General features: G+C 36.3%; 1 protein-coding gene across 4 annotated transcripts; it reads right to left on the bottom strand.

The window, feature by feature from the left end:
- Positions 1 to 1,018: 1,018 nt before the first annotated feature.
- On the bottom strand, positions 1,019 to 23,175 carry LOC134746666 (protein gooseberry). Of its 4 annotated transcripts, XR_010128247.1 has the most exons (7): positions 11,718 to 12,295; positions 8,740 to 8,912; positions 8,386 to 8,644; positions 6,658 to 6,857; positions 5,468 to 6,078; positions 4,998 to 5,112; positions 1,770 to 1,926 (listed from the first exon to the last, which is right to left on the bottom strand). XR_010128247.1 is itself a non-coding variant. In XM_063681173.1 (6 exons), the coding sequence occupies exons 1-6, from the start codon at positions 22,358 to 22,360 to the stop codon at positions 1,809 to 1,811; spliced, it is 1,416 nt and encodes a 471-aa protein (XP_063537243.1). In that variant the 5' UTR covers positions 22,361 to 23,175; the 3' UTR covers positions 1,019 to 1,808. The 4 variants fall into 4 exon arrangements, 3 of the variants coding, with proteins under 3 accessions (XP_063537243.1, XP_063537242.1, XP_063537244.1); XM_063681173.1 differs by lacking the exons at positions 4,998 to 5,112; positions 11,718 to 12,295 and adding an exon at positions 22,306 to 23,175 and having other exon boundaries at positions 1,019 to 1,926; XM_063681172.1 differs by lacking the exon at positions 4,998 to 5,112 and having other exon boundaries at positions 1,019 to 1,926.
- Positions 23,176 to 27,318: the final 4,143 nt, after the last annotated feature.

The following is a 27,318-nucleotide window of genomic DNA, read 5'->3' as shown; positions in this document are numbered from 1 at the left end:
TTTTTACTTTTACCTAATCAGAAATCCCCTTAAACGCATCCCACTACTTTTGTTATACCCTGTATAAATTAGATTTATACATGTATTTATTCGAAAAAGTTGAAAATGTTATAAGATCATTTTTGCCAATTCTTTTCTCGATTATGCATAAACCTCTTTACAAAAGAGGAGCGGGGACGTTGCTAGTGAACAGTTTCATGTCAATTTCCTATCCTATGTAATACGAGTATCTATTTTGGTTGCCGTGACGCAAGTGAATAAAGGATCCGTCTAACCATTTCGACAATAGCTGTGTCTCAGCGTCGGGCAATTAACGTCAGATGCAATTTACCTCATGCTATCGCTACCTCGACAGGCTGAAAGAGAGACAGAAGATTTTCAAGTCGTGTGCAACATTATTCACTCGCACATACCAGTCTAACAATATGCGTGAGAGGCCACAATTTATACTATTTTCAGGAGCATTTAATTAATGGGTGAAAGTGGCCTGATTAAATTTTCTTGCGGCATTTCGAGGTGTGAGTTTAGAAGACTAATCTGTTTATTATTCTATTAGAGCATGGAGACTATATAAAGGAGCCAAATCTCTATGTATGAAAAGTGTCCATCAAAAAACAGTAATTAGGCGGCGCCACCATACACCGAAATACTACCAAAAACAACCTACGTAGTTTGGTCGGGTTATTTGTTGCCTTATATGGCTTATGTCCCAGAGCCTAACTAGCGCCACCGGAGTGATTAGGAACTATTATTTAAAGCTGAAAGCGGTCACTTTTGCAACAATTCTGCCATAAGAGATTGCATCCTTTCTATACCATCCATATATTAGAGGTATGTAATGTCATTCAGGTTCAGAGCGCAGTGTCATAAACTTAGGTACATCACGATTTAAATAAATCACTAGATGGAACTAAGATGTGTCGAAAAATCTATCTGGGTTAACCTAACAGAGGTTTTTCTCGTAAGTAAAAAAATATTTATTTTAAATTTACCTAATAGAAGGAAAAATTATAACAAGTTTGTCATTGCATTAGGATTCATTTATTTTCAGTTAAGTAATTATTATTAGAAAGGTGCTTATTCTATATACATATATGATAAAACTCCTATAAAATAAATACATTCGTCATGATATAATGTAAAATGTCTAATCACAATTCAGTATAAGGCATTTTGTGGGAACAATCGTGTTTATCGAAGCGTGATTTAGTTTTTTTAAATATTAATCAATTTGATATAGATACATTACACAAAAATCACTCATAAATGACATGCTTAACTACTCAACAACTTATTTATATATTTAACAACTTTTTATTTAATCTACGAATACTAGTAGAAGCTATACAAGAGATATTAACAATATGTTACGTGCCGAACTGCACTGTTAATATTTACATCTTAGAACTGAGAACAATATTGTCAGTTCAAATTAATAATCGAGGAACTCCAAAACTCCTAAATTAAATGAGAAATTAATTTATTAATTCTATCTTAACCTAGATAAAGCTGTAAATATAATACAATTTATACAGTAAGGCTAATCTAGTCTAGCAATTTCTTTAAAGGACAATTAACTTTGACAGATTACCAAGGCACTATTGATATGTTTTTCTTTGTCATATTATAAGAGCAGCATAGGACAAAGCCAATCAGAATAAATTCGTATAGAAAAATGTACTAAAAGTTGGGAGAATGCGTATTATTACATCAAGAATAAAATGTTAATTTAATTATAATCGTTTTCATTTTTCCATGTAAAACTCCTATTTAATCAGATATGTTTTGTTTAATATTTTTGAAGAAGGTTAATGAACTCTGCCCATATCCATACCGCCGAGTTGTCCTAAGTACGGGTACCCGGACTTGGCCTCGCCGGGCGAGTGCGCGTGCGACGCGTAGTGAGCATTCGTGCCGAAGAACGAACTGCAACAAAGAAAAACAAACGTTAGTTACCATTTAATAATAAGCGTTTCATAATCAGAGTGCGTAGCCAACGTGCCAATCGTTAACGCTACGTAGCGAACGAAACGCAACTGTCACTGTCACACTAATAATATGGAAGTGAGTGAGTGAGTGAGAGACACAAAGCGATTGTCACCTTGACTAGGCCGCTAGGAATGTTTATAGGAAAATGTATTAATATTGAAAACTGTAATAGATGTCATATATTAAAGAAAAAAAAACCAATCCAATCTGGCCTAAAATTCAATCCGGCCTTCACCACTTGAGGGCTTCGTCACTTTTTCTTTAATATACGACATCTATTACAGTTTTTAATTTATATATAGTAGTGTGACTACTTTAAAAAACACAAATCAAAATATTTAATAAAATAATTGTATTTGTTCTCAAACTTGTATTAATATTGGTCAATTTTTTTCTATTTTTCAATTGAAAATTGAGTGGCTTATACTTTTCATTAAGACACGTCAAGCAAAAGTATTCCTATTTACATAATTAACCGTAAAAGTTACACGCTACACGTATTTTGATCAATCAAGCTATCAAGATTTAGTACATATACATGCGAATCCACCCATCACATGGTTAAACCCCTAGCTTGACACTTAATCCGCTTGTAAGGGAAGAATAAGTTGTTTCGCAGTTTTAGATTGTGTTCCTTAACCACAAATAAAGCGTAGGAGGAAAATAATTATGAATGGATTAACGTATGTCGAGTGTAATTGACATACATACGCCGATCACAGAATACCGCTGTGAACTATCGACCAACGAATTATTATGAACGTGTAATAATACGCTAGAAGACCCTAATGCCCGTCTATAAATGCTACTTACTTTTGGCCTACCGAAGTGCGCAGTTATATTTGACCGATCCAAATGGCATTCTCAAACAGAACTCGTGACTAGAGCGCGCAGTAAAACTCTTTTTTAGTGAATATGGTGGCTAATACGTTATTAGCGGTCATTAGTGTTGGTTAATTCTTGTCCTAAGAAGTCGAATAAAGTTTTACAGTATTTTTAAACAATGGTGCGTGTCTCTCAAACGTTCAACCATTACACTAAGTTTTCAGGTTCATTTCAGGTTTTAGCAGGTTTTAGTTATCTACAATTTACATAGAATAATAAATATGTACCGGGAAGGTTACTGAAACCAAATAGCGCAGTCTTAGGTTACAACTATTTTAATTTTAATAAAACAGCATTGTTAACTGGAAAGCCTCATTATTACGTACTTATTTTTTTTATTTAATGTTTTTTTTATTACAAGTAAATATGAATTACTTGTTGTTTTGTTTATTTAGCCTTCATCTTTTTAATAACAACGAAAGGTATCTATGGTACTTCATTTAAACGCCTTATAAATAAGTCTGTTCTACAGGTGCAACTCCTCCATATAAATTTCCGTGGGCGATTATCGCGAGAGCCGAGAGCTCGATATCAAAATCGCATTGAGCACTCGAAGTCGAACACGCGAGCCGTGTGCCGCAGTTAGGAAGTCGAATGTAAATAGCTGCAGATAAGTTTTAATACTAGGCTCGCGTTAGTTTAATGCTCGGGTTCACTGCACTAATGTCACGTTCGGCCTCTCATTAATTGCCGCTATGCTCTCTACAAAGGAACGTGTGTTTATCCGTGTTTTCCGCCATGAATTGTGGTTGCGAACATTGTTGCTCATAATCACACTTGACCTACGAATTTTGCGGGCAAATTGTATTGGTTTGGCCGAATATCAAAGACACAAAAGTTTAAGAAACAATTAGGAACTCGTATTAAAAAGTCTCTCCCGCTACACTGCCAGGCATGTCTCACTCCACGATTTCGTCGCGTCGCTACAAGTACCTGCGGCCACCTCAATTTTGAGGTTTTGCCACTTTTGCCATAGTAATTGGCGCACACCGCTATGGAACAGGCGCCTGCACGCGCTTGCGCCGCCTTGCGCGTAGTAGTCGCGTTTTGTTAGGGAGTGAATCTTCTGTACCTACTACCTAGTACTATTATATATTCTGTGACTCTGCACTGACTCAAAATTGCAAATCTAAAACCTTGTATAAGTATATCTTGTATATAGGTTCTCATGGAAGTAAATTTAATTGAAACTTTGACGTATAATGAAATACAGGATAATCTGCTACACACCCGGCAGCAAACTGGTAATCACAATCGCTGTTTACGACCAATGACTGCGTTCTTAATTACAAGTTGCAAATGCATTACAATATCTTAGATGACTAAATAACTAACTCCGGCCATATACAATCATAAACTATACCAATCAAAATACGTAACTTGCTGTAAAATTGTAGAAACGTTTATAAAAGCGCTTATGAATTTAAATTGTAAATGCTTCGTGTACCGCGCGGGGCCGCAACGCGCCATATGGACGTGGGATAATTCGTTCTCCATATTCTCTGCTTTGCATTATATTTTTTGGCAGGCAGAGTAATAAGTACAATGCCGAGCACAATGGAGTTGCGTCAATCAAGCCACGTAGGACTAGATAAGACAGACCGCCGAATAAACGTGGCTAACCTATATATTATTAGTGTCCGTCATTGTACGCGAAGAGATATTGTGTGTGGTCCAATGTGAGGTTTATAGACGTGCTTTGTCTCGATAACACAGATAAATGTCGTCGCCGTATAGAGTACAAAGCGACAATGAGTGTGTCACACTCTCTTTCGACAAATTCACTTTGGTAGTAACGGCATACCTACCTAAATGCCTACACGACAACAAAACATGATTCTACCGCCTCGACGTTTTTGCTCTTTCAAATTAACGTCTGACAGCAATATTTTAAATTTTCGTGAGAATTGAAATTAAGTGAGCAAAATTTTAATTAAAAATCGATCGAAAATCTCTATAAAATTCGCAGCCCTATGCATTCACGATCAGATCGGCGTATTACGAAGCTCGGGCTGTAATAACCACCCGCGCGCGGATAATGGCCGACTTCTTACACTCTTAATTGATTAGCGGCCGCTCGGACTAATGATAAAGGAAGGTGAAAAGAAATAAAATGGACGCACCCCGGTTTGTGATCGAGCTCCCCGCTCCTGATAGCCACCGGTCGTTTTGCTACTCTAGTACCTTCGTCAATGAGTTCACCTATGCGTCTAGTAGCTTGTCCCTCCTCGCCAAACGCTAGTGACCAAAGAACAAACGATGTCATTGATATACAAACATAAACCTACTTATTACAAAAACAATACTCATATCTGGGATTAGCCTAATGGGTAGCTATTTGTATCGTCAGCTGCAAAGGTCAGTTTTTATTAATGTAATTTTATATTCATCCGCACAATCACAGTCAGAATATGAGTAGCTGAGCATCAATCAATAATTCATAAGGCTACCTGCCCGCCGCCGGGAATTATTAAGACGTTATAGTTTGTGTTTATGGATTCAATGTGTTGTTTTGTTTATATATTCAATCTGTTAGTTGCAATTTTAATAATTCAAATTTAAATACTAGATAACATAAGTGATAAAAACTCACCTATAATTTTCTGGCCATGCACCGACTTCGGCTAATTTGTTCGAGGCATGTCCGCTGAGCTGTCTCGATGTCCAGTGATTATGTGCGGACATGGCATGATCTTGTTTCGCATAGTCCCCGTAGCCATAAGGGTGGGATACAGGGTCGCCTGGACTCGCATATGTTGGGTGCTGGTAGGTTATCCCACCACTCTGGTTTACTGATGGACTAGAGACAGTGGGACTCGAACTGGGAGGTGTAGCATCGGCTGCGACTTGAAGAGGAGTGGCAAGTTCAGAGGAGTGGGAAAGCGGAGTCAGGTTTCCTGATGTGAATGAACTTGAGGTAGGAGGGTGTAAGGATGAAGCAGCTAATGCTGACTGACAAACTGATGGCGTTAACGCAGATTGATGTAAAGATGGAGCCAAGGCAGAATTCAGAACGGAGCTTGAACCTAGTGCGGAGGAATATGACTGCTGCCAAGAAGCGCACTGAGCGTTGAAACTACTTGGAGGCTCGTATTGCTGGTGGACTGACGGGAAAGCGGATTGTAAGGACATCGTATTAAAGGCACTGAGTTGTTGAGAGTTGAGTTGCTTGCGTAGACGAGCTCTTCTGTTCGAAAACCATACCTACGGAAGAGAAAATTCAGTTGAAACACACACTGGATTTATCTGGCCTTCGCTAAACCTTGTAAAATGCACTCATTTAAATTAATCCACTTTAGTCAAATGAAATTTGTCGCACAAGATAATCCCCTGAGGCAATCGCTTAATAGATTTCAACCAATTTGAGATGCATCAGTTTGTTTATAATATGCTCGCATTTCGTTTAAATTCGCCTTACAATAAAACACTTGCTAGTATTTTGTTTACAAACTGTGTATTTACCGAGTGAATATGAATGACGTTTAGGTTTATAATAAAAACTCTATATAAAATTACTTTGTAATAATACAAAAAAAAACTAAGAGGAAACAGTAGCGGCGCAACATATGGTAGCTAAATTACATGCGTACGTTATAATTAATTATCAATGTAATTACGTCATTTTTTACTATGCTCTTGCCTTAGGGGCGGGAATTGAATGTGATCCACAATAGGTAAGTTTATTTATTATACCCATCCATTTTTGAAATTCAAAATATTTCTTTCTTTTGTTCACACATCAAATTAGGAGAGTATTAAACGGTTTGCTGGGAAGCCACATACCTGAACTCTTGCTTCAGTTAATTTAGTTTTCTGAGCAAGCTCTTCCCTGGTGTAAACATCAGGGTACTGGGTTCTTGTGAACGCTCTCTCCAAGGCCTCGAGCTGATCACCAGAAAAAGTTGTTCGAGATCGTCGTTGCTTCCTTTTTAACGTAATTCCAGGTTCTGATTCAGTGTCGGAGTCTTCGCAAGATGAGGGTCCTTCGAACAATCAAATAATCTTCTATCAGAAAAGGTCGACCAAAAAACCTAGAGGTTATTTAATTTTCTGCCATACTGAGTTAATGAAAACAATTTCATGTTGTCATAAATCTTAACTTTCTAGCGTTTCGTAATTTTTCTGTTGTTTTATGTTGATTATCGTCGCGCTACCGCGGAGACCACACGCGGTCTTGATTAAATTAAACGTAACCACATTATAACAGCTAGTAAGTTTTTTTAGGCCTTTAGAAAATTACATTACGTCAAGACGTTGAATTAGATTGGTAAGCGGCAGATGACGTAGATTTATAATGTGATTCGGTGTGCTTATTGTGATAAAATGTAATAAAAATGTGATTTGTAATGGGAGTGGGTGTCGGGAGATGCGAAAGTGCGGTACATGCCACATGGTAATATTTTAGCGTAAGAGTCGTGCGTGTTGCAAGCCGACCGTTAACCGTCGTCACAGGGCGAGCACGAACCGCAAATTTTCAATACGCGCTTGGCAAAGGCGAATGGTAAAGGGGCCGCTTTTCCAGTGTACTTTAGCCGCGCACAACTTAATATGCATAATCTTATCGCGCGCAGAATCTCTCCGGCGAAACCGCCGTCGCCGAACCGGGATATTAGGAGCGCCATTTTATATTGGATAGCTATACGGCACAAGACGTGCAGTACGGACAGATTGTCGTAATGCAAGCCCCACGGCCAAACGCGATGGGATAATAACAGCTTTGGGTACTAATTTCATTTTTATAACCTACAATTTCGAAGCCGACACAAGGGGCGCTGCCGTGGCGTGCGCCCGCTTCACTTTTACCTTGATTATTAACTTTATACGCCATTTTGCGAAGTTTGCAAACGTTCCGACAATCTCATTATAGGTATAAATTTATAATAATAGTGGGCTTTGAACTAAATTAAGTGATTATGGGCTGAAATAAGCGTTAAGGACTACGATGACACGGCGAGTTATTAACGCATCATTAGCTCGAAGGTTCCGTCAGAGTCGGAAACTTCTCAAATTAATTTGTAAATCGCCAAGGATTTCTGCATAAACCTCGGTGGCTAAACGAGAGGAGCAATAAATTTGACCTAACTAAAAATAAATACAAAAAGATACTACGCAGTATTATATACGAGTAGGCAGAGTTTTCATATACAGAGATGTGAGTACAATAGCGAACTAGGTAAAAAGTTTTATGCAAACACGCGCAGGAAGTGTTCCCTTCAAACATCGGAACGTGCGAAACTCGGTCTAGTGCTTAGCGCAGTCTACATTTCTGCTAATATTTTTATCATGAAGTGAATCGTATTTTTAAACGATTGCATAGTTTTTCACAATTTACTATTTAAATAAGTAAAAAGCAAGCTAGTGTCCTTAACGGGTAAATAAAACTTCGTTTGTAAATAGCTACGTGAAGAAAGAAACTTAAGTATTTTTACTTTTAAGGGGCGCTCAAATCATAGACAAATCACAATTATCATTGCAAATTGAGACAAATCATAGGTAAGTTTGTACACTTACCTAGAATACCATCAATGCTGTGATTTCTCCTAGGATCTGATTCGTCACTTTTGCCTCCTCTTATAAGCCTCGATATGGAACTGACTGACGGTGCAGTGTTTTTATCACAGATTCCTTCTTTTATAAGTTTATCTCTAATTTCCCAGGAAAATATACCTGGGTTTTGTCTCTTGAGCTCTTCGATCCTGTTTTCAACTTCAGGCGTCGCCACTCTCGGTTTAGATCCTCCGATCACACCAGGGCGGATGGAACCAGTTTCCTGATGACAAAACAATACATATTAATTTACCTGCTAAACTATGTCAAGGCCAATTCGCAGAAAACAGATCGTGAAGACACTCTTTTTGTGCTCACCTGATACCTATTGAGGATCTTGGAAACGCAACCGTGCGAGACCCGTAGTTGACGAGAGATGACGCAGGGCCTCACGCCCGCCGCCGCCATTTCCACGATCTTCAGCCGGATGTGATTGGGCAGAGGTCTCCCATTAATAAAAACCCCACCCAGTTGGTTCATTCGACCCTGACCTGAAACAAGCAACACATATTGAATCGGATTCTACAATACCACAAGCATGCCTATAAGTTTGCGAATTAGATAATTAATTAATTAACCAGGAAGTTCAAAACCTTTTCTTTTCATTTTCAATGCAGCATCAACGGATGGACAACAACAACTACTACATAAGTACATGAGTTATTAAGGGCGCATTGGCAACCATCGTCTAGCAATTTAACGTTCCATTTCATGTGTTCTCAAGCGGGAGTATCGAATTTCTTTAACATGATTGCGGTTAAGCAAAGGCCATAATATTTTTCTGATAATTTGAAATAGAGATATGTTAGGTTTATTGGTTAACTAGATCTTAAGAAGTCTTCTATGAAAAAGCCTTAAATTGTTTCTTCTAACAAAAATTTGTAATGACTTGTAATATACTATGCAAAAGGTAAACCAGTAAACCTTTTGTACAGTTTATTATAACTACATACGTAGATCCGTAATTCCGTAATAATGAATTTCTTGAGAACTAATATTAAGGTGCATTGAAAACTAATTGCAAATAAACCCTATGGGAAACGGAGGTGGGTTAAAAGTGTCGCTATTATAATCGCATCACGCGCTGGGACCACCTATCATCAAAGGACGCCGCCGCTCCCTGATTTTTGCAATCGCATTGTGAACTTCTATTGAGATAAATCCCAGATCAAAAAAATATTGTACATGAAAGTGGGGTAAATTGTGCTGTGAATGACTTGGACTAAGGACATGTATGAAACATTATTTATGAGGCAACGTAGTATGATATAAATTATTCATGCAGAAACATCTTTCCAATTGATTTCACTATTGAATTAAGCAAATCGGTTTCTTACGCTTTAATATTTAGATAATAGACATAGAAGTAATCAATTTTAAGTTAAATTAATTTATTAGTTAATCAAACCGCAAACTTGTCTCCATATGCGAGTCCTATGCCTCCTCACACGGTTTGATTTACGATGGTAAAAAGAGTGAGGTAATAGTTTTTAAGTCCGGTAACAAATGCCCCTCACATGTGCCCCCAATTCGACTCAACGGGATCGCTCTCGAGAGAGTCTATAGGTTAAAATACTTAGGGCATATTATTACCGACGACTTAAAGGACGATGAGGACATGGAGAGAGAACGGAGAGCGTTGTGCGTAAGGGCGAATATGCTGGCCCGAAGGTTTGCTAGATGTTCAAAAGCGGTAAAAATAACTTTGTTTAAGGCATTTTGTTCATCCTTTTACACAGGTAGCCTTTGGGTCAGCTATACCCAAAAATCGTATAACGCTCTACGAGCACAAACAGCATTCTAAGGATGATTGCTGATCAAGTTTGTTGTCCAATAATGATAACCTTAATTAAATTAATTAAATCTAATATAACTTTTAAGTATTAACATAGTTTTTAAGCCTTATAATATGTAATACTAACACAATGGGATCATGTTATCTTTAAAATAAATAATTGAATTGAATAGAATATGTCTAATATTTAGTTAAAACGACTCGTACGTATATTTTACATGTAGGTTTAATTAATAAATAGAGCATTACAAAAAGTAGATTAATAGCATCTAATTTTTCTTAAATATCCATCAACCTATTCCAAATTTGACAGAGAATATATCCCAACAAAAAAAAATAACAGTGGCAAGTGGCATCTTCCACTTGTGAAGGCATATAGTTTATCAATTTCAAATAATTCCACAAAGGTGCCGCTTGGTGTAAAGCCCTAGACCCCTGCTGAGAACCACCCATCAATTAGACAACATGTCAACAAGTATGTCCTTTGATATGATATACCGAAGTGTCTGTTCAGCAGTTAGACAACCAAGAATAAACCGTAATGCAAACAACTTATGGTCAGTAATTGGGACAACCAAAATATCCCATTTGTAGCTAAAGGAAGATGACACAAATTCCTATTTGTGGACTCTAAACTGTAAATCTGAAAGTTCATTGTTGTGTGGCAGAAAATGACCTTTTCAAGCCTGCTGGACTCTCGTTCTGCAAGTGATCCTCTTTTTTGTCGGACCCCGTAGACGCTGCGGTGCCTCGAAAGCCTCGTGTTTTTGAGCGTTAATTTTATGTTCCCGAAATATTTATGACGCATAACGCGTTCATAATAACCCCGCTATACAAATGTGGGTGGCTTTTTAATAATGTATCACTTCATTATAATCATTATACTTCTCACTCTTGCTAGCAATGAGTGATAACTGATGCAATCTGGATATAGGTACAATGTAATTGTTATGTAGCTGAATTGTACCTATTTAATATGTTAAGGTTAAAGAAATACAATTCTTTACGTATAGATATTTAGAAATGATGTTGTCTATTATTATACTACATTTTCAATAACGTTAAAGCCAATATAAATACATAATAAAGAGATTATATCGGAAGCCGCCGCAGTCAATAGGATGGAATAAAAACGATATAACTTTACAGTTTACACCTAGTAAACGCTTTCATATCCAAACAGGATACAAAATGAACAATTGACAAAAGGCACACAAGCCTCCAAAAAAATTATTGTATGTACAATGCGTAATACAGTTCGCAAACATAGTAACACTATTATCGCAAAAGGAGGTAAAGTTAACAACAAATTCAAACATTCATTGGCAACTAATCGTCCGGAAGAGCTTTGCGAGCATGCACAAGTTGGCCGCGATAAAGGCCGCTACTAGGGTGGCACCGATGTGGAGCACCGACATCAACAACTCAATGAACAAAAAATGCAAGTTAGTAGAGTAGATCGGTTTCCGAAAAAATGCGCAACGTTACAATAGTTACTTACGCGTTTTATTCATCACAGGACTTCCCTCTACGGCTTTAAATAGCACACTAACAGTTTTCTCGGCTAAAGATATCAGAATGTGGAAAGCATAAAATTTTCTCACAATCAAATAATCTTGTTGCAATTCGTTCAACCGCTGCATTCTTGTTGAGCTAAATTGAAACAGAGTCAATCATTTAAACTTAAATGCAAGAGGCCAGCCGTGACGGAATAAATGAAGATTTTGAATTCACCATTGGCTTTTCTGTGTCAACTTTAATTAGCAATCACACTTTTATCAACCTCTCCATCTGGTTAATTGCGTTTGTCATTGGAAGGGTCGAGATTAGATTTCTTTGACCTTCCGGCATTGCGTAGATTTTCGTTTTCAATTTGAACGAGTTTGATTTGGTAATCGTCTTAAAGAGTTTCACTGCGCTTTGTTTTGCGTTAATTGGTGTCAGTGGCCTTTGACTAATTACTTTTGCCCTTCGCATTTATTGCAGCCGTAATCGAAAGCAACTGTATTATTTGTGCGGCTTCATAAAGTTTAAACTGCAAGCTGCCGCAAGGCAATAGACATGGCGCAACGAGTAAGCTCTAATTCCATAAGCATACAATTACAGGTGTCTGCTACACTCACAATTAGGCAATAAACTTAAGAATAATATAATTTACTATACATGTATTTGAGATACTACTGCTAGATTATTTAATTTCGTATGTATTTTAAATCGCCTGTTTTAGAAGCTTTCGTGGCTAATTGTAGCATTACTTCCGATTACTATAGGTAGGAGTATAATTTACAAATGCGCCGTATAAATACTTACAATAAACGTAAATTAATTTACCGTTATGGTGTGTGAACGCTGGTACCTTATACAATTTATTCTGCTGCTTCGCGCCAACAACGGTACAGTGATAGTTTGTTGTGTTTCAAGTCGATATCGTGGTGTGTAAATAAATCGTAAACCCCGTTTTCACAATCATAATATGTTTCTGCTTGCAAATCAATTTCACGTAACGACATTAATATGCCTACAGTAAAATTTATATGACGTTTAACGTCTCATGCCACGCCGCTTTCTTCCACATGAGTTGCGCGGACGATAACCGCTCGTTCCGCTGGTCATAGTTCAAGGCACTGAATTAACGCCGTGTGGAAACGTGCGCTTGCACAGCCTAGGTACGCTGTAAAATGGGTACACTACATAATTCCGAAAAATGTTATGCCGAATTTTAGAATGTCTAATTTTATCATTCCGATTTTTAAATGCTTCACCCATCAAAATTCCGACTGTCGTAATTACGAATGATGAAAATCACGAAGATTTATATTTCCGAAAAGCAGAAAAGCCGAATTTTGTAAATTCCGAACCACATAATTCCGATTATAACAATTCCGATAGTGACAAACACCAAATTTAACATATACGATTTTTGAAATCACGAATTCCGAATTGCCATTTTTCCGAAATTTTTAATTCTTATTTGACGTGATTCCTGATTTAAATATCCCAATTTCTTTAATTCTTTTTCTGTAAGCAGGTCTCTTCTGTGGGGGGTTGTAGTTTCTAACTTAGCCTAAACCTACTTCTCTAAAAACAATTATTTTCAGTGGGGGTTGCCGTTCTAACCTAACCCACTTTTCTGGCGACAGTTTGTTCCCTTGGGGGTCGCAGTTCTAACCTAACCCACTTTTCTGGCAACAGTTCGTTATCTTTGGGGTCGCAGTTCTAACCTAACCTAACGCACTTTTCTCGCAACAGTTCCTTTTCTTGGGGGTCGCAGTTCTAACCTAACCTAACCCACTTTTCTGGTGACAGTTCGTTTTCTTGTGGGTCGCAGTTTTAACCTAACCTAACCTACTTTTCTGGCAACAGTTCTTTTTTTGGGGGTCGCAGTTCTAACCTAACCTAACCCATTTTTCTGGCAACAGTTCGTTTTCTTGGAGGTCGCAGTTTCCTACCTAACCTAACGTAACCCACTTTTCTAGCAACGGTTCGTAGGGTTCGCAGTTCTGTCGAATTTACTTACTTTCGATCGGTCAATGATTTTTTGGAGTTTAATAAAAATAAATATTTTCGGGAAAGTGTAAAATCGGAACTTTAAGCTTTCGTTTAAATGACAATCGGATTTTAAGTATTCGGAAATAGCACAGTCGTGATTTTCTTCCATCGTGTTTTTAAAAATCGTAATTTTGATATTTTGGACGTATAAAAATCGGGATTATGAAAATAGTGGTTATAAAAATCGGGAAAACATATTTCGGAATATTTGGGTGTTCCCCTGTATAATATATGTATACTGATTCGCTAATTGTAAATATAGATGCGTTATTTAACTTATTTATCATCATCATATATTTAAGACTAAGTCTTTTGTCGGTGGAGCAATTTCCATGTTTCGCGGTCCTCTGCCTTCTCTTTGACAGCCTACGACGACGGGACGACGCCTACGGCCTACGACACGACGTTGAGTTTTTCCTTTATTTGATGCCTCCTTCCTCTTTGCTTCAACTTTCCCTTCTATGATGTTTTTGATAAATTCGTCGTGTCGTATCAGGTGCCCTGCTTCTTCTATTATCTATAGTTCTTAACAAACTCCTCTTTTCTCCTACTATACGTAAAACCTCTTCGTTGGTTTTCTTTTCAGTCCAACTGATCTTTGCCATTCGACGCCGGCACCACATCTCAAAAGCCTCCAGCCTCTTCCTATCACGTAACCTTTGTCCACGTTTCGCTTCCGAACAGTGCTATGCTCCAGATGTACACTTTTATGAGCCTTTTGCGTATATTGTCTGATATCCGGGCTTTAAATAGGCACTTTTTTGTGTTAAAAGCTTTTTTATTAGCCATCGCTATTCTAGTAGTAATATCTTGTGAACTTACATCTGGAATCACTAGTAATTATGCTGCCGCAACTTATTTATATTACGTCGAAACATTTTGAAAAAGTTTTTTTTAAATAGCCGAATGAAATATTGATGTCTGATGATGGCTATTGAAGAGGGTCACCTAAAGCTTATCACATTGCCCTTAAGCAAGCATAAGTTATTGATTCAATTTTACCTTACGTAAATTCATAGCAAATTGTATTCAAATAAATTTATTTTTAAATCAAGGAAAAAAACCAACATATTTCAATATGAGAACTAGGTTTATCACGCCTGGATGACACTCATGTTTCGATATTGACACGAGATTTCTACTCCGTAACCTGTTAAAAGTCATCTATAGACTAATAAAATTATCTATTACTATCCAAAATCAAGCAACAATGAGAAGAAATGCCATCTGAATGGGCTTTCGAATTGGGCGGCGTCGACAAAGGCTGTGTCATTCCATTAAGCCTTCTTCAAGAGTGGAGGTCTGTGTGGCCCGTGGCAGCGCGCGCGCCGCCACAAATGTAGCGCGGTCGAATATCAAATCAGTTCTATTATACTTTCATACTGAGCATTTGACAACCTTTTTGACGTATTGGTTTGTGCAATCGGTCACAAAGCAGTCGTTCTACGGCTCTATACTTTCTATGTTTATTATTAACCCACTGTTTTTAATTATGCTAGTTTTAGCATGGTGAGAACCTGCAGACTTTCAAAAAATAGTTTACCTTCAATCACTCACAAATGAAAGGCATGGCATGGGTACAACCTTATCTACTTCCTAGCTGGAATATACTGACATTTATAAAACAAAAAGACAAAAACCTCGCATAAAATATTTTTAACATCGTGAACAGTTGATAATATATATAATTAACTTGAGATAAAGCAAAAATAAAAAATGAAGTGCCTACTTAATATGTTTACCTAATATCCAGCGCGTATAAGTAGGTATGTGTAATAGAAAACAACAGACTCAGGTGGCGGCAACCGGTAAAGACAAATATTCTAATAACCAATATGAAATGAGTGCCTCTCCCATTGAAGTTGCTGCAACTGTTCAAACGAAGCAAAGCCTTTCGGCAAGTCGAGCTAGAACCGAACGTGCAAGTTACCTCTACGTAATGAATGGAACAGAATATTTTATTTCAGCACAATGTCGTATGTTTGAGAATGCCCTGTTTGACCTCATTTGTATTCACACCGAGTTATGTAAAGATTTGTCGGAATCTTTCTTTTCTTGTTAGAAAAGAGTGTTTTGAGTCAAGTTACCGCTCCCAGTCCATAATGTAGTCGCTTGATAGTACTTAGATAAATGACTACGGAAGCTAAGTGGACTTAATATTATGAAACTGCCCGTATAATGAATAATTAATGCCCTTTATTGCCTCGCTTATTGAAAGTATAGCAAAGCAAAGCACGCCCTGTAGCATTAATTTAAATAATAGGGTACTGAAATTTCGATTTATTTCGGTATAGGTAAGACAAAGAGAATATGAAATTAGGTACATAATATACAATTAATTTAGCTTGGTAAAGAATACAAACTACCTCTTTTTGTATTGGTACAAATTGAAGTATGATGGAATTAATTAATTTAATTAGGATCGAAAAAATCACAATCGCTAACAAGAAGTGTTGTATTGATTATCGCTAAAACTAACAGCAGAAGAGCGATCGTTTATCGCTCAGTGAGTTTTCAAGCCCTCGGGTAATTGCAAAGAGTTTATATTTTAATGGAACAATGATACCCTGATCGATGACCGAGCCGTGCACGTGAGCTATTTCGCGCTAACCTACGCCTCCGCTGAAGAAAGACGCAAGTGACAACTACAGTGGAACCTCGATACCACGAATCACAAGGGAAATGCCAAAAAAATTGTGTTAATGAGGTTTCATATTATAGAGGGCATCGACTTAGAGAGGTTCTTATAGATTTTTGTTCGCCTTAAAAACAGATATATTTTACAGAGGTAAAACGCATATAAATGTCTTATTAGAGAGGTAATTATTATACAAACGCGTAAAGTACAGTCGTATTGTGTTTTTCGAGTTACAGAGGTTTGATTTTAACAGTTATTTTCTTTTCCACAAAAAATACAAAAGGGTAGCCGTTTGTTACCGTATGCTCAGATTAAAAATAAAATTAACATAGTTATTGTGATGAGGCTTAACGTGTATTACTAATTACTATGCAAAACATGCATGCAATGAGTGGATTCGAATTAATCACACATATATAGTACTAGGCAGTACTATATATACCTATACATTATGTGTAATATAAATTAGACTATACTATGATAATATATTAATTTTACTATGTCCGTATTACTTCAAGAGCGGCCCGAGCGAGTGCGAAAGGGAAGTGTTGACGTCGCGAAATATGGGAAAAGCTGGCGGCAATGGAGATTTTGATCAGTTAAGCCTCGGCGCATTTATCAGATTTGCGTCGTCTTTAGCCATCTTATCGCTAATCGCTATGAAATTTATCTTATTATGTAGGTATCCAGTTTTCTAGTCTCCCACCATAGGCAACCACTTGCTAACGCTACATTGGCTGTCAGTTTGTTGAATCTTTATTATTAAACATGTAGTTATTTTGATTAAAAACCTCAATGCACTCATTCTTCTAATCACTAAATATGAATTGATAAAAAAATGTAGGAACTAATAAATTGGAGCGAGCTCCTTAGCCTAATAAATTGAAAACACTCCCAGTAAGCATTCGTAATATCCTAATATCAATTTGTTTATTAATAGATCGTCATGAGTAATGGCAAGTAAGCGCCCCGGAGGCCGAAGGCCCGAGCAGGCATTTCGCCGGCCGCGGAGGGGGCGGGGGGCGCGTCATATTATGCGGCTAAAAGAGCCTGTCGGTGCCTTTGATCTGCGCGGACGCTGTGTGCGTGCGCCGAGATGTGCACCGCTTGTCGGCCCTTGATATGAATGTGACTAAACTTTGATTATGGTACTGAACTCTTTGTAGAGGTCATGTATCGGTCGAGTATGTCTTGTAGATATGTAGTTGATTAATCACAAAAATGTATCATATCATATCATATCAAGAAATGCTTTTTTGTATCAAAATATACAAATCAAATCTGAGAGCTGTTTAGATCAGGATTAATATAGTTACATATTCCCTCGAATGTTTGGTAAATTACATGTTGCGCATGCGCAAGTTGCCGATTGGTATCGCGCATCAGCGAGTCCGTCACCTAGCCCGAGGCGCATCTGATTGCGTCGACCGACCCGCGACCGTCATCGAATGCATTATGCGGTTTTGTGTCGATTTAACTCACATTTAGGAATGTCTTATTTTTAAAAGAGTCCAGTTTCAAATTCTTACCCTATTAAAGAGTTTATCTTACGATTTGTTAATTATAAATTGCTTTAAGCCGTTTAGGTGATTTGTATAAAGAGGTTTAAAAATCCATCAACATTTTTACACAAATCATTGATCATCGCATTTGCGACAATAATCTTCTTCGGCTTTGCGTATTAAACAAATGTTTTCTGACATCAACAGCACATCAGAGCGGGCGTGTGACACTAATTCCGACTTACATCGAAAAGTCGTATAAATTGGAGTCGAATTATACATTTAAACATTTTTAATAACACGAAAGGCTGACCGCCCGGCGCGCGTTTGATTGTGACTCACATATATAACGGATGTTTTAATCATCTTAGATATCCGTTTAATAATTAGTCTTAATTAGTTATTGTAGCTTTAACGCCAATTATGAAAAACGGCATTTTTCTATCTCTAAGATATAAATGTCGCTGACATAATGCAAAATAAATTTTTAAATTAAAGGAAAAATGGAATGGATTTTCTATTTTTCCTTTAATTTATAATATAAATATGTAGTATCGCTCGTAGACGTTTCTGCTTGATAAAAACATTACCCTCCTCCTTTGGCAGTCGGGTAAAAATTATAATGCTAAATAGTATAAACAGTAAAGGTAACAAACCTACACATATTTATTTTCAACTACTTTATCCACTTTTGTACTTATATTAAAAACATTATATATAGGTAGGTATACAAATGGTCTAACTAATTGAAATCATTAATAAGAAATTACTTTTGATAAGTATGAAAATACTTGACTCCTTCTAAAACATTCCAAAGATGACGTAGAGTTGCGGAGAAAAAATGAGTTCGTCGGCATTCTTCAATAGCACGCGCTCTCTTTCTTACTTAACCCTTCTGCATTCATTCGTCCTGTTCTGTTTTCAATTTAGCCAAAGATAGATATAACTCCGTAATAGATGGATACAGTCTAAGGAAAAAACGTGCCTCGAAAATCAAGAAAATTTGATTCTCGTTCAGAGGCCGCTACTAGTTTTGGCCTACAGTCGTATAGATGGCGTTGGCGGTTTCGTTTGTTATTTAACAATTTTAACGCATATCAGTGAAAGAACATGGGTCAAAATCATCAAAATAATAAATGCAAATAAAAAAAATCATTTATCTATATTTAAATACATTTTATCGTATTTTTACAAATCTTCAATTTTAGTTTTAAAGTGTGTCGACAGATGGCAGTGAATTTACTGGGGTTACAAAATTTACTATGACAGTACCGCTCTAGTATAAGTTACTCTATGATTTAGCTTAGACGAAACAGGTCATAAGTCGAAGTGACATTTTTAACAATGAAGTCGAAATGTTTTCGTATGGTAATGATTTATGTGTACGAGTAAAACCGTCAGTACTAGTGCTTTTTGGAGCAGTATTCGTTGTTATTTATACACGTTAAACCTTTGAAACAATCTTTAAAGTCCAGCCGCATGGAAACAATGGAATATTTAATTTCTGAATACTATAATTTCCAGCAGGTTGCAACGAATAGTACTCGCCTATTGCGCTGCGCCGATCTAACACGACTTTTTAAAAATGTGAGAACTTAAGCTTCCGTTTCGTAGCGACATAAAGTAATAAATTTAAAGGCCCAAAAAAACAACAGTCTCAAGTCTAAAACGGTTATTCTTCAAACCGAATTGTCGTCGGCTGTCATAAAAATATCGATACGAAGAAAGGACATTTGAAAACAAAAGTAACTCAAAATTTTATGCGGGGTAATAATTTATTTTAAAACTAGCTATAGTAAACTGAGAGAAAGATTTGAATACATGGAATAAACCCCGTATAATTGTTAAATTTCAATTTGTTTTGTACACTTGAATAACTGTACAAATTCTAGTCAACTGTAAAATTTTAATTAAATTGAAAATATAAACTGTTTAGAAGTATCTATCTAGTACCTGATTTCAAGCTGATTGTTACCCATTGCAAAAATAATAATAATTGTGTGATCACTACTCAAAAGGTTATAGGTATGTATGTGTACAACAGAGAACCCGATATATGAAAATGCTTTATTTCAGATGCGGATATTTTTATTATTTAGTCTACATAATTGAGTTTTTTTTAATGTAGGTTCAGTTTAATAGTCGTTTAACACCTAAGTAATTAAGAAGAAAAATAATACCGTTTTAATGGTGACAGGTCACAAAGTTAACATTAATGTACCTAGATATTATCAAAGAATAACCAATATACCTAACAAAAAAAAGATATAGATTTCAAGAAAAGAATATAGGTAGAGGTACTACACACAGGCCTTCTGAAAAGTCGGTTATAAATGTTATAATAATAACAATGTGTTAACTATTAATTATTATCAATGACGATTACAATTAGCTAAAGTTATGGACACTACGTAAATATCGAAATATTTATGTATTCAATGTTTATAATAACTAGATCAAGATCAATCGAAAGTTAAACAAAGCAAATATCACAATAGGAGTTCGTCTAGTTCGTGACAGAAATTCTTTATTGAACTGGAGACATTTTTTTTCTAAAGCGTGTCCTTGGCCATTTCGGATTGGGTCTAACGAGGTTGTCAAAGAACAATTGTTCTTAGAACAGCTTATCAAATATGACAGAAAGCGCGCGAGGATGAAACATTGCTTTATTGCTAGCAATAAAATAAAAAAGGACTTTAGGGTTTTAGAATTCCCATGATTTTATGTTTCTGGTTGCGCAAGATGTTGACCATAATAAATAATATACAAAAAAAGAATTGTTTGTATTTTAGTAGGTACGAGGTAACAAATTGCTATCACAGAAAAGTTTGATGCAGGTGAAATTACAAGTAGAAGAGGTATTGTATGAAATCTAGTACGGATACGGATAAAAAGGCAGTAAAGGTATGCAATATAATTAGTAACTAGGTGTGTTGGTATATTAAAATTATTGACATTTAAATGTTATATATTATGTAGTTACCTACATGTAGGCCGGAATAAATTTGACAGGTAGGGGACACTAATATGTTCCTAAATACTTAGTTTATACCTACCCTTTTGTGTATTAAGCGTAACCTAATTAACTTAGTATATTTATTTAGTCTAAATATATTGAATAATTAACTGTTCTTTTTTGTGTTAACCATTACATAATTTTATAGCAATTCATGTGGCTATGCATATAGGTATACATATTCATTTTAAATATACAATGATAGATTATATTATATTATATAGGTGTTTGTCATCCCTAAAATGAAAAAAATAAAATAAAGTATATAACTTTTAGCATAATTTGTTTCAAATTTAATACTTATTCATGAAATAAAACTATGAAAACGGATTATATCGCGTATATTGAATTTATAATACATCCCGACGCTTCGAACCCTTTACAGCGTTCGTGGTCAACGGGTGACTGGGGAAAAAAAACTACAAAGTACCCACATACAAAAAACAATGAACAATAAACTTTAAGGCTGGTTGTACATGCAAAATCGGTTCATAAGGCTAGTTATACAATACAACTATTTTCAAGTAAAGATATATATATATATATACGCGATAAAGCTACGCCGGCTCCAACCCTACACCTCGGACCCGAGAAGATTTAACTCCCTCCTTAATTGTAGGAGGGTATCCCGATATGGGACCGGCAACAAACTCGGCGGGACACATCTTTTCAAAACATATTATACTCAGAATGTCCAACATCATCCAACACAAAAGGTCTCACAGTCTATGTCGATTCGAACGTCGGGAAGTATTATAAATTCAATATACGCGATATAATCCGTTTTCATAGTTTTATTTCATGAGTAACTATCGCGGTAACCGAAGACAATATTACAAATACTTATTCATTATTTGGTGCTTGAATAAAATATTAACGACTTTAAGTGATCTATAACAAGTAGGATTTTGCATAATATAAGTATAGTTAATTTAATGTAACATAGTAGTACCTATGTATGAACTAACTCGCATTATTCACTCCATTACAGTTATCCCACATAATCATTTAGCCAAACTGATAACGCATGTCTGTAAAAGTAGATAAGATTGTAATATTTAATATTAATCTATTTATATATACACAACTGACATTGTTATAAATTTTTTATTTCATCAGTGGGGTAAACTACCTAATGATTGAACATTTCAATTATAAACAGTTACTTTTTTTTAAGTCACTGCTGCTGCCTTTAAATTTAGTTTCAGTATCATGGGAGAAGGGTTGACATTAGTATTTTTTATCGTATATAATTCAATGAGTTAATTCGATCCATACCAGTAAACAGATTAATGCTATATAACAATACTAAAAGCTTATAAAAATAAGTGCCATGATTTGAATGAAATAATAGTAACATTTAATCTGCAACCCCCAAACTTACCTTGAAATGAATATCCTGTGAAGTATGGAGTCATGTTCAGAGTTGAAACAGCCATCGAGGCCAGAAACCGCAGCGAAGACGCAGGGCTAACACCAGATCAGTCCAAACACAAAAGTCCTGAAGATCACTCTGGATGTCTCACTATCACAACTTGCACGCAGACATGATAACCTAAAAGAAACGTGTGTCTAATCCGTGTTGCTTTGAAGACAGCTCGGTGCCCACTGACGTGTGATGTAAAGATGTATTTCGACTCTCAAGTGTAATCTTTCACAATCAGCGGTGCAACAAAAAATGATCCAACTGGCCGCCTCCGCAGCCTTCCAAACCCCTCCGCCCGAGCACTTGTCTCTTTCTAACGCCCGAACTGCTACATCGGCCAGAATTGACCCGATCACAAATTCATCGTTCTTGGTCAAAATTTCTTCAAATATCCATATTGCTTCTTAAGTATTCTTCAGGTGGTCTAAACTAAGAACTATTTCTTCAGTCAGTTAGACTTTTTCTGGTGCTATATATTCTAAAAAATTATATCAAAATTTACAGCGGCCGGTGAAAGAGGGAGACGGTACGAACGTTTGGATCCAGTGTCTTCAAAGCGAAGCGCTTGCATTAACAATGTGTAAGTCGCGCCTGAGTCGCCGTTCCGTGACGAAAAACATGAGGCGTGTTGCCACAACGATCTATGCCTACAGCGGTCGCCGATTGGTCAAAATTTGTTTAGGGCGGAGTTTGGGTGCACACTTTGAAAATCAACCGGTATTGCTGTGTGAGTTAATTGCATTGTTGATCTGTGTTCGTGTTGAGTACCATTTTATTTCCAATGTAATATTATTTTTCAGCAATAAGATACTTTGAGGCATACCTTTATTTAATATAAATTTACTTATATACAACGGTTGTCTATTAAATAGTAAACCATTAATAAAAATATACAAAGAATCAAAATCCGACTAACTTTAGAAAAATCTGACTATCATATTTTATTCAATATTTTTGTATAATAAGTTCATAAAGCGGTTAGATGTTAACAAGATATACTTATTTTTTTATATTTTAAGGACAATTTTACTCAGATCGACCTAGCCCTACAGTAAGCTCGATAAAACTTGTTGTGGGTACTAGACGACGATATATATAATATGTAATTATATATGAAAACATACATATTAGAAAACATCCATAACTCAGGGACAAATATTTGTAATAAACACAAAAATAAATGCCCTTACCAGGATTTGAACCCGGGACCACCTGCTTCGTAGGCCACTGTCACTACCAACCACTAGGAGGCCGTTTATTAATTAGGTAACATCACGTTCTTCGTCTTAAAATTTTGACGAGATACCTACTAATAGTTAAATACATTAACCCAATACAAATCTAGTAGTCTTTAAAATCTAGTAAGAAAACATGAATATTAAATCTTGTAAGATTGCATGAAGTTAAAAATTAATCTTCTTCAAGTGCCTTCTCCATCTCAGAGGTTGGCGACCTTATGCCTATATGCCGTTCTATCCGTAGTCATGCGAATTAGTTTTTCTGTACTGTCCACGTCTACGGTCTAACCAGTCTCTTATGTTCCTTGTCCATGATATTCTCCTTCTGCCACGTCCTCATTTCCCTTCATTCCCGTATTTTGAGTTTCTAATTTCTATATATATGTCCGAAAAAGAAGCTTTCCTTCCTTTAATAGTTGTTACGACTTCCACCTTTTTCTTCATTAATAATATGACTCTTTCGTTACTAACTTTGTCCGTCCATTTTATCTTAAGCATTCTACGATAGATCCACATTTCAAAAGCCTGTAATTTACTGATCAAATTTTTCCTTAGCGTCCAGCTTTCTGAGCCATACATGAGGATTGGAAGAATATAGCATTTCACCATTCGCCACCTTAAGTTTAAATTAATCTTCCTGTTCGTCAACAGTTTCTTCATATTTTGAAAGGCACTCTTGGCAATACCAATTCTGGTTTTAATATCCTGCTCAGGGTCCCACGTTTCATTAAGCCAGCAGCCGAGGTATTTGTATCTTCTAACAGAACTCTTCCCAGACTATGTGAACCTAATCGAATTTAAACTGTTGTGAGACATACTAACATTAAATCATTTTACGGTTTAGACACTTGTTTTACTAAAACAAGTAAAAACGAGTGACTAAAACAAGTGAGTCTAAACCGTAAAATGATTAATGTGAACCTAGTTTTAAGGAGCGAGTTTGTGCACTTGTTTTACTAACCACCATATGTTTTGTTTTTTTAGTGTTGATTTTTAGACCATACTGTTGAAGTGCATCATTCAATTTTTAAGCATTATTTGAAGGTCATCGAGGTTTTCAGCCAGAAGAACAGTATCATCGGCATAGCGTATGTTATTTATAAGTTTTCCGTTCACACGAATGCCCACGTCGAGATCCTCGAGTGCCATTTTGAAAATAGTCTCCGAGTAAATGTTAAATTAACAGGGTGAGAGAATGCATCCCTGTCTCACACCTTTTTCTATCTTTACTTCTTTTGATATATTATTGTTTACTCTTATCTTTGCTTTTTGATAATAATATAGGTTTTTAATAAATTTTATATCCTTCCCATCCCAGCCAATAGATTTTAGAATTTGGAATAATTTATCGTGTTGTACGTTATCGAAGGCTTTTTCAAAATCTATAAAGCACATATGGACGTCCCTTTGCACATCTATGCATTTCTGAACTATGTTTACTACAGCTACTAAAGCATCCCTAGTACCAAGGCCTGCTCTAAAACCGAACTGTGTTTCGCTCATATTTTCTTCAATTTTTCTATATACTCTGCCATGCAGTATTTTCAGAAGCCACTTCAGAACGTGACTCGTTACACTGATCATTCTGTGGTCACCGCAGGATCTCGCATTAGCTTTCTTTGGTAAAGGTGTGAATAATGAAACTAGCCAGTCTTCAGGCAGCACGTCGTCAGAATTATACAATTTGTTAAACAAAAGATTAATCTCTTCTATTTTATATTCGTGTATGAGTTTTACAATTTTCACTATTATTCCATCCGGACCCACAGCCTTTCTAAGTTTCATACGTTTTAGAGCGGTTATAAGTTCAGACTTGAGTATAGGAGGTCCTTCCATATTATCTTCTTTTGTCCATGTACCCTCTCGCTTCAAGCTTCAAGATCGAGTAAGGAATGTCGAGATCCGTCGATGCACCAAGGTGCAAGACGTTGGTTTCGCCATTACTAAACTAAAATGGAGTTGGGCGGGACATGTTGCTAGGCAGAGTGATGGCAGGTGGACTAAAATGTTAACGGAATGGTGGCCGCTTTCGAATGAAAGAAGCCCCTGGCGTCCATCGGCTCGTTGGGTGGACGACATCCGGAAGATTGCGAGTCACTGCTGGATGAGATTAGCTCAGGGCCGGGACAAGTGGCGTACTGGAAGAGAGGCCTATGCTCAGCAGTGGGCGATAAAGGGCTGATATGATGATGATGATGATGACCCTGTCGCTGGTCATCTTTGAATAGATCCTGTACATATTCTTCCCATACCTCACATGCTTCTTCTTCATCAGTTACTAGTCTATTGTTCTTGTTGTTGTTTAAAATTAATAGACAGTTTTTACCTAAAATACTAACTAAACTAAACTAAATAACTAAATTTGCAAAAAGATTTGGCATCTATGGAAAAACATCAGTGTACAATTCAATACTTAAACACTGTTACATCAAGGACCTCCCTGTTTCACAGGCAAAGCGAGTTATTTGTGACTGGTTGCTAACTATCGATTATAATAAGACTGAGGAGATAATGCAGTGACGCTACGGTGCACTTGTATGGAGAAAGGAAACATTGTATAATGCTCTAAATTGTATAATTGTATAATGCTTTAAATATCACGGCCATAAGCCTCAATTTCTGTTCATATCTAGTAGTCTTACTCTATGTTACATAATTAGACACTTAATCTATACAGACTGACAGACTGACCAACGTAAATCCCTAGTAGCTAAGGTTATTAGCATTAACACCTATCTTTACCTTTAGACATACTTTTTTTTCAATCTAGTTTTTAATTCACTAACTGGTCGCCCAAGATACAGGCTATGCCTAGTTTGGTGACCCCTGTTCATACTGTCATAAATGTACCGCTGTATGCGCGCAACATTGACCTCATGTATACTCCATCTGCAAATTCCCATCTTTGTGTGTGCAAAATAAATACATTTTTCATTTTCATTTTTCATTTTCAAAATAAACAAGTAAACAAATATTTGGCAAAATTTCAGTTACAGCCCTGTCCGAGGGAACAATCTTTCAATTTCAATCGGGTGAGCGTAGGCCACCAGGAGCTATACTACTGACAGTACTGACAGGATAGGATGGGCGCGGGCGGATAACATCCTCGTTTTAAGGTGGTATAATTATATTCTATTCAATTACGAACCTACAGTTCCAATTTTTTTTCTTATCCAAAATGAACAATTAGCAAATCTTTATAAATATTATTTTAAATACGAACGCCATTTTTTTGTGGTTAAAAATAGATCCCATTCAAATTATTAACAAAAAAAACAAAACAGTTAATTTGTGCAACAACATTTACATAACTAAATATAATACATACAATTTATCATACACATCTGGGTCATGTAGTAGGGCTGATAGCAAAGGAATAAATCGCTGCTGTTCAACCCTGCATTGAACGGCGAATCATCATTGCCAAGTGACAATTGTTAAGACGGTGAAGTGGGAGCCAATTCCTCCTTTATTGGATTAAGAGCCCGTTATCGATTTTAGTCGCAAAAATGTAAAATTGATACATTTAGTCGGTGAAATTGTACACCTTTTGTTACGTAATAGAAATAACAAGTACTGGTTTCTATTAGCACCGTTAGCAAGAAACCAATACTTGTTATTTAGATATTACGTAACAAAATGTGTACAATTTCAACGACTAAATCTATCAATTTTACATTATTGCTCTAAAATCGTTACCGGGCTCTTAATAGTTTTCATAAAAACTTTTGAC

Source organism: Cydia strobilella, chromosome 13, assembly GCF_947568885.1.
Source record: "Cydia strobilella chromosome 13, ilCydStro3.1, whole genome shotgun sequence".
Taxonomy (NCBI): Eukaryota; Metazoa; Arthropoda; class Insecta; order Lepidoptera; family Tortricidae; genus Cydia; species Cydia strobilella.
This window is presented reverse-complemented; position numbering and strand designations above follow the sequence as displayed.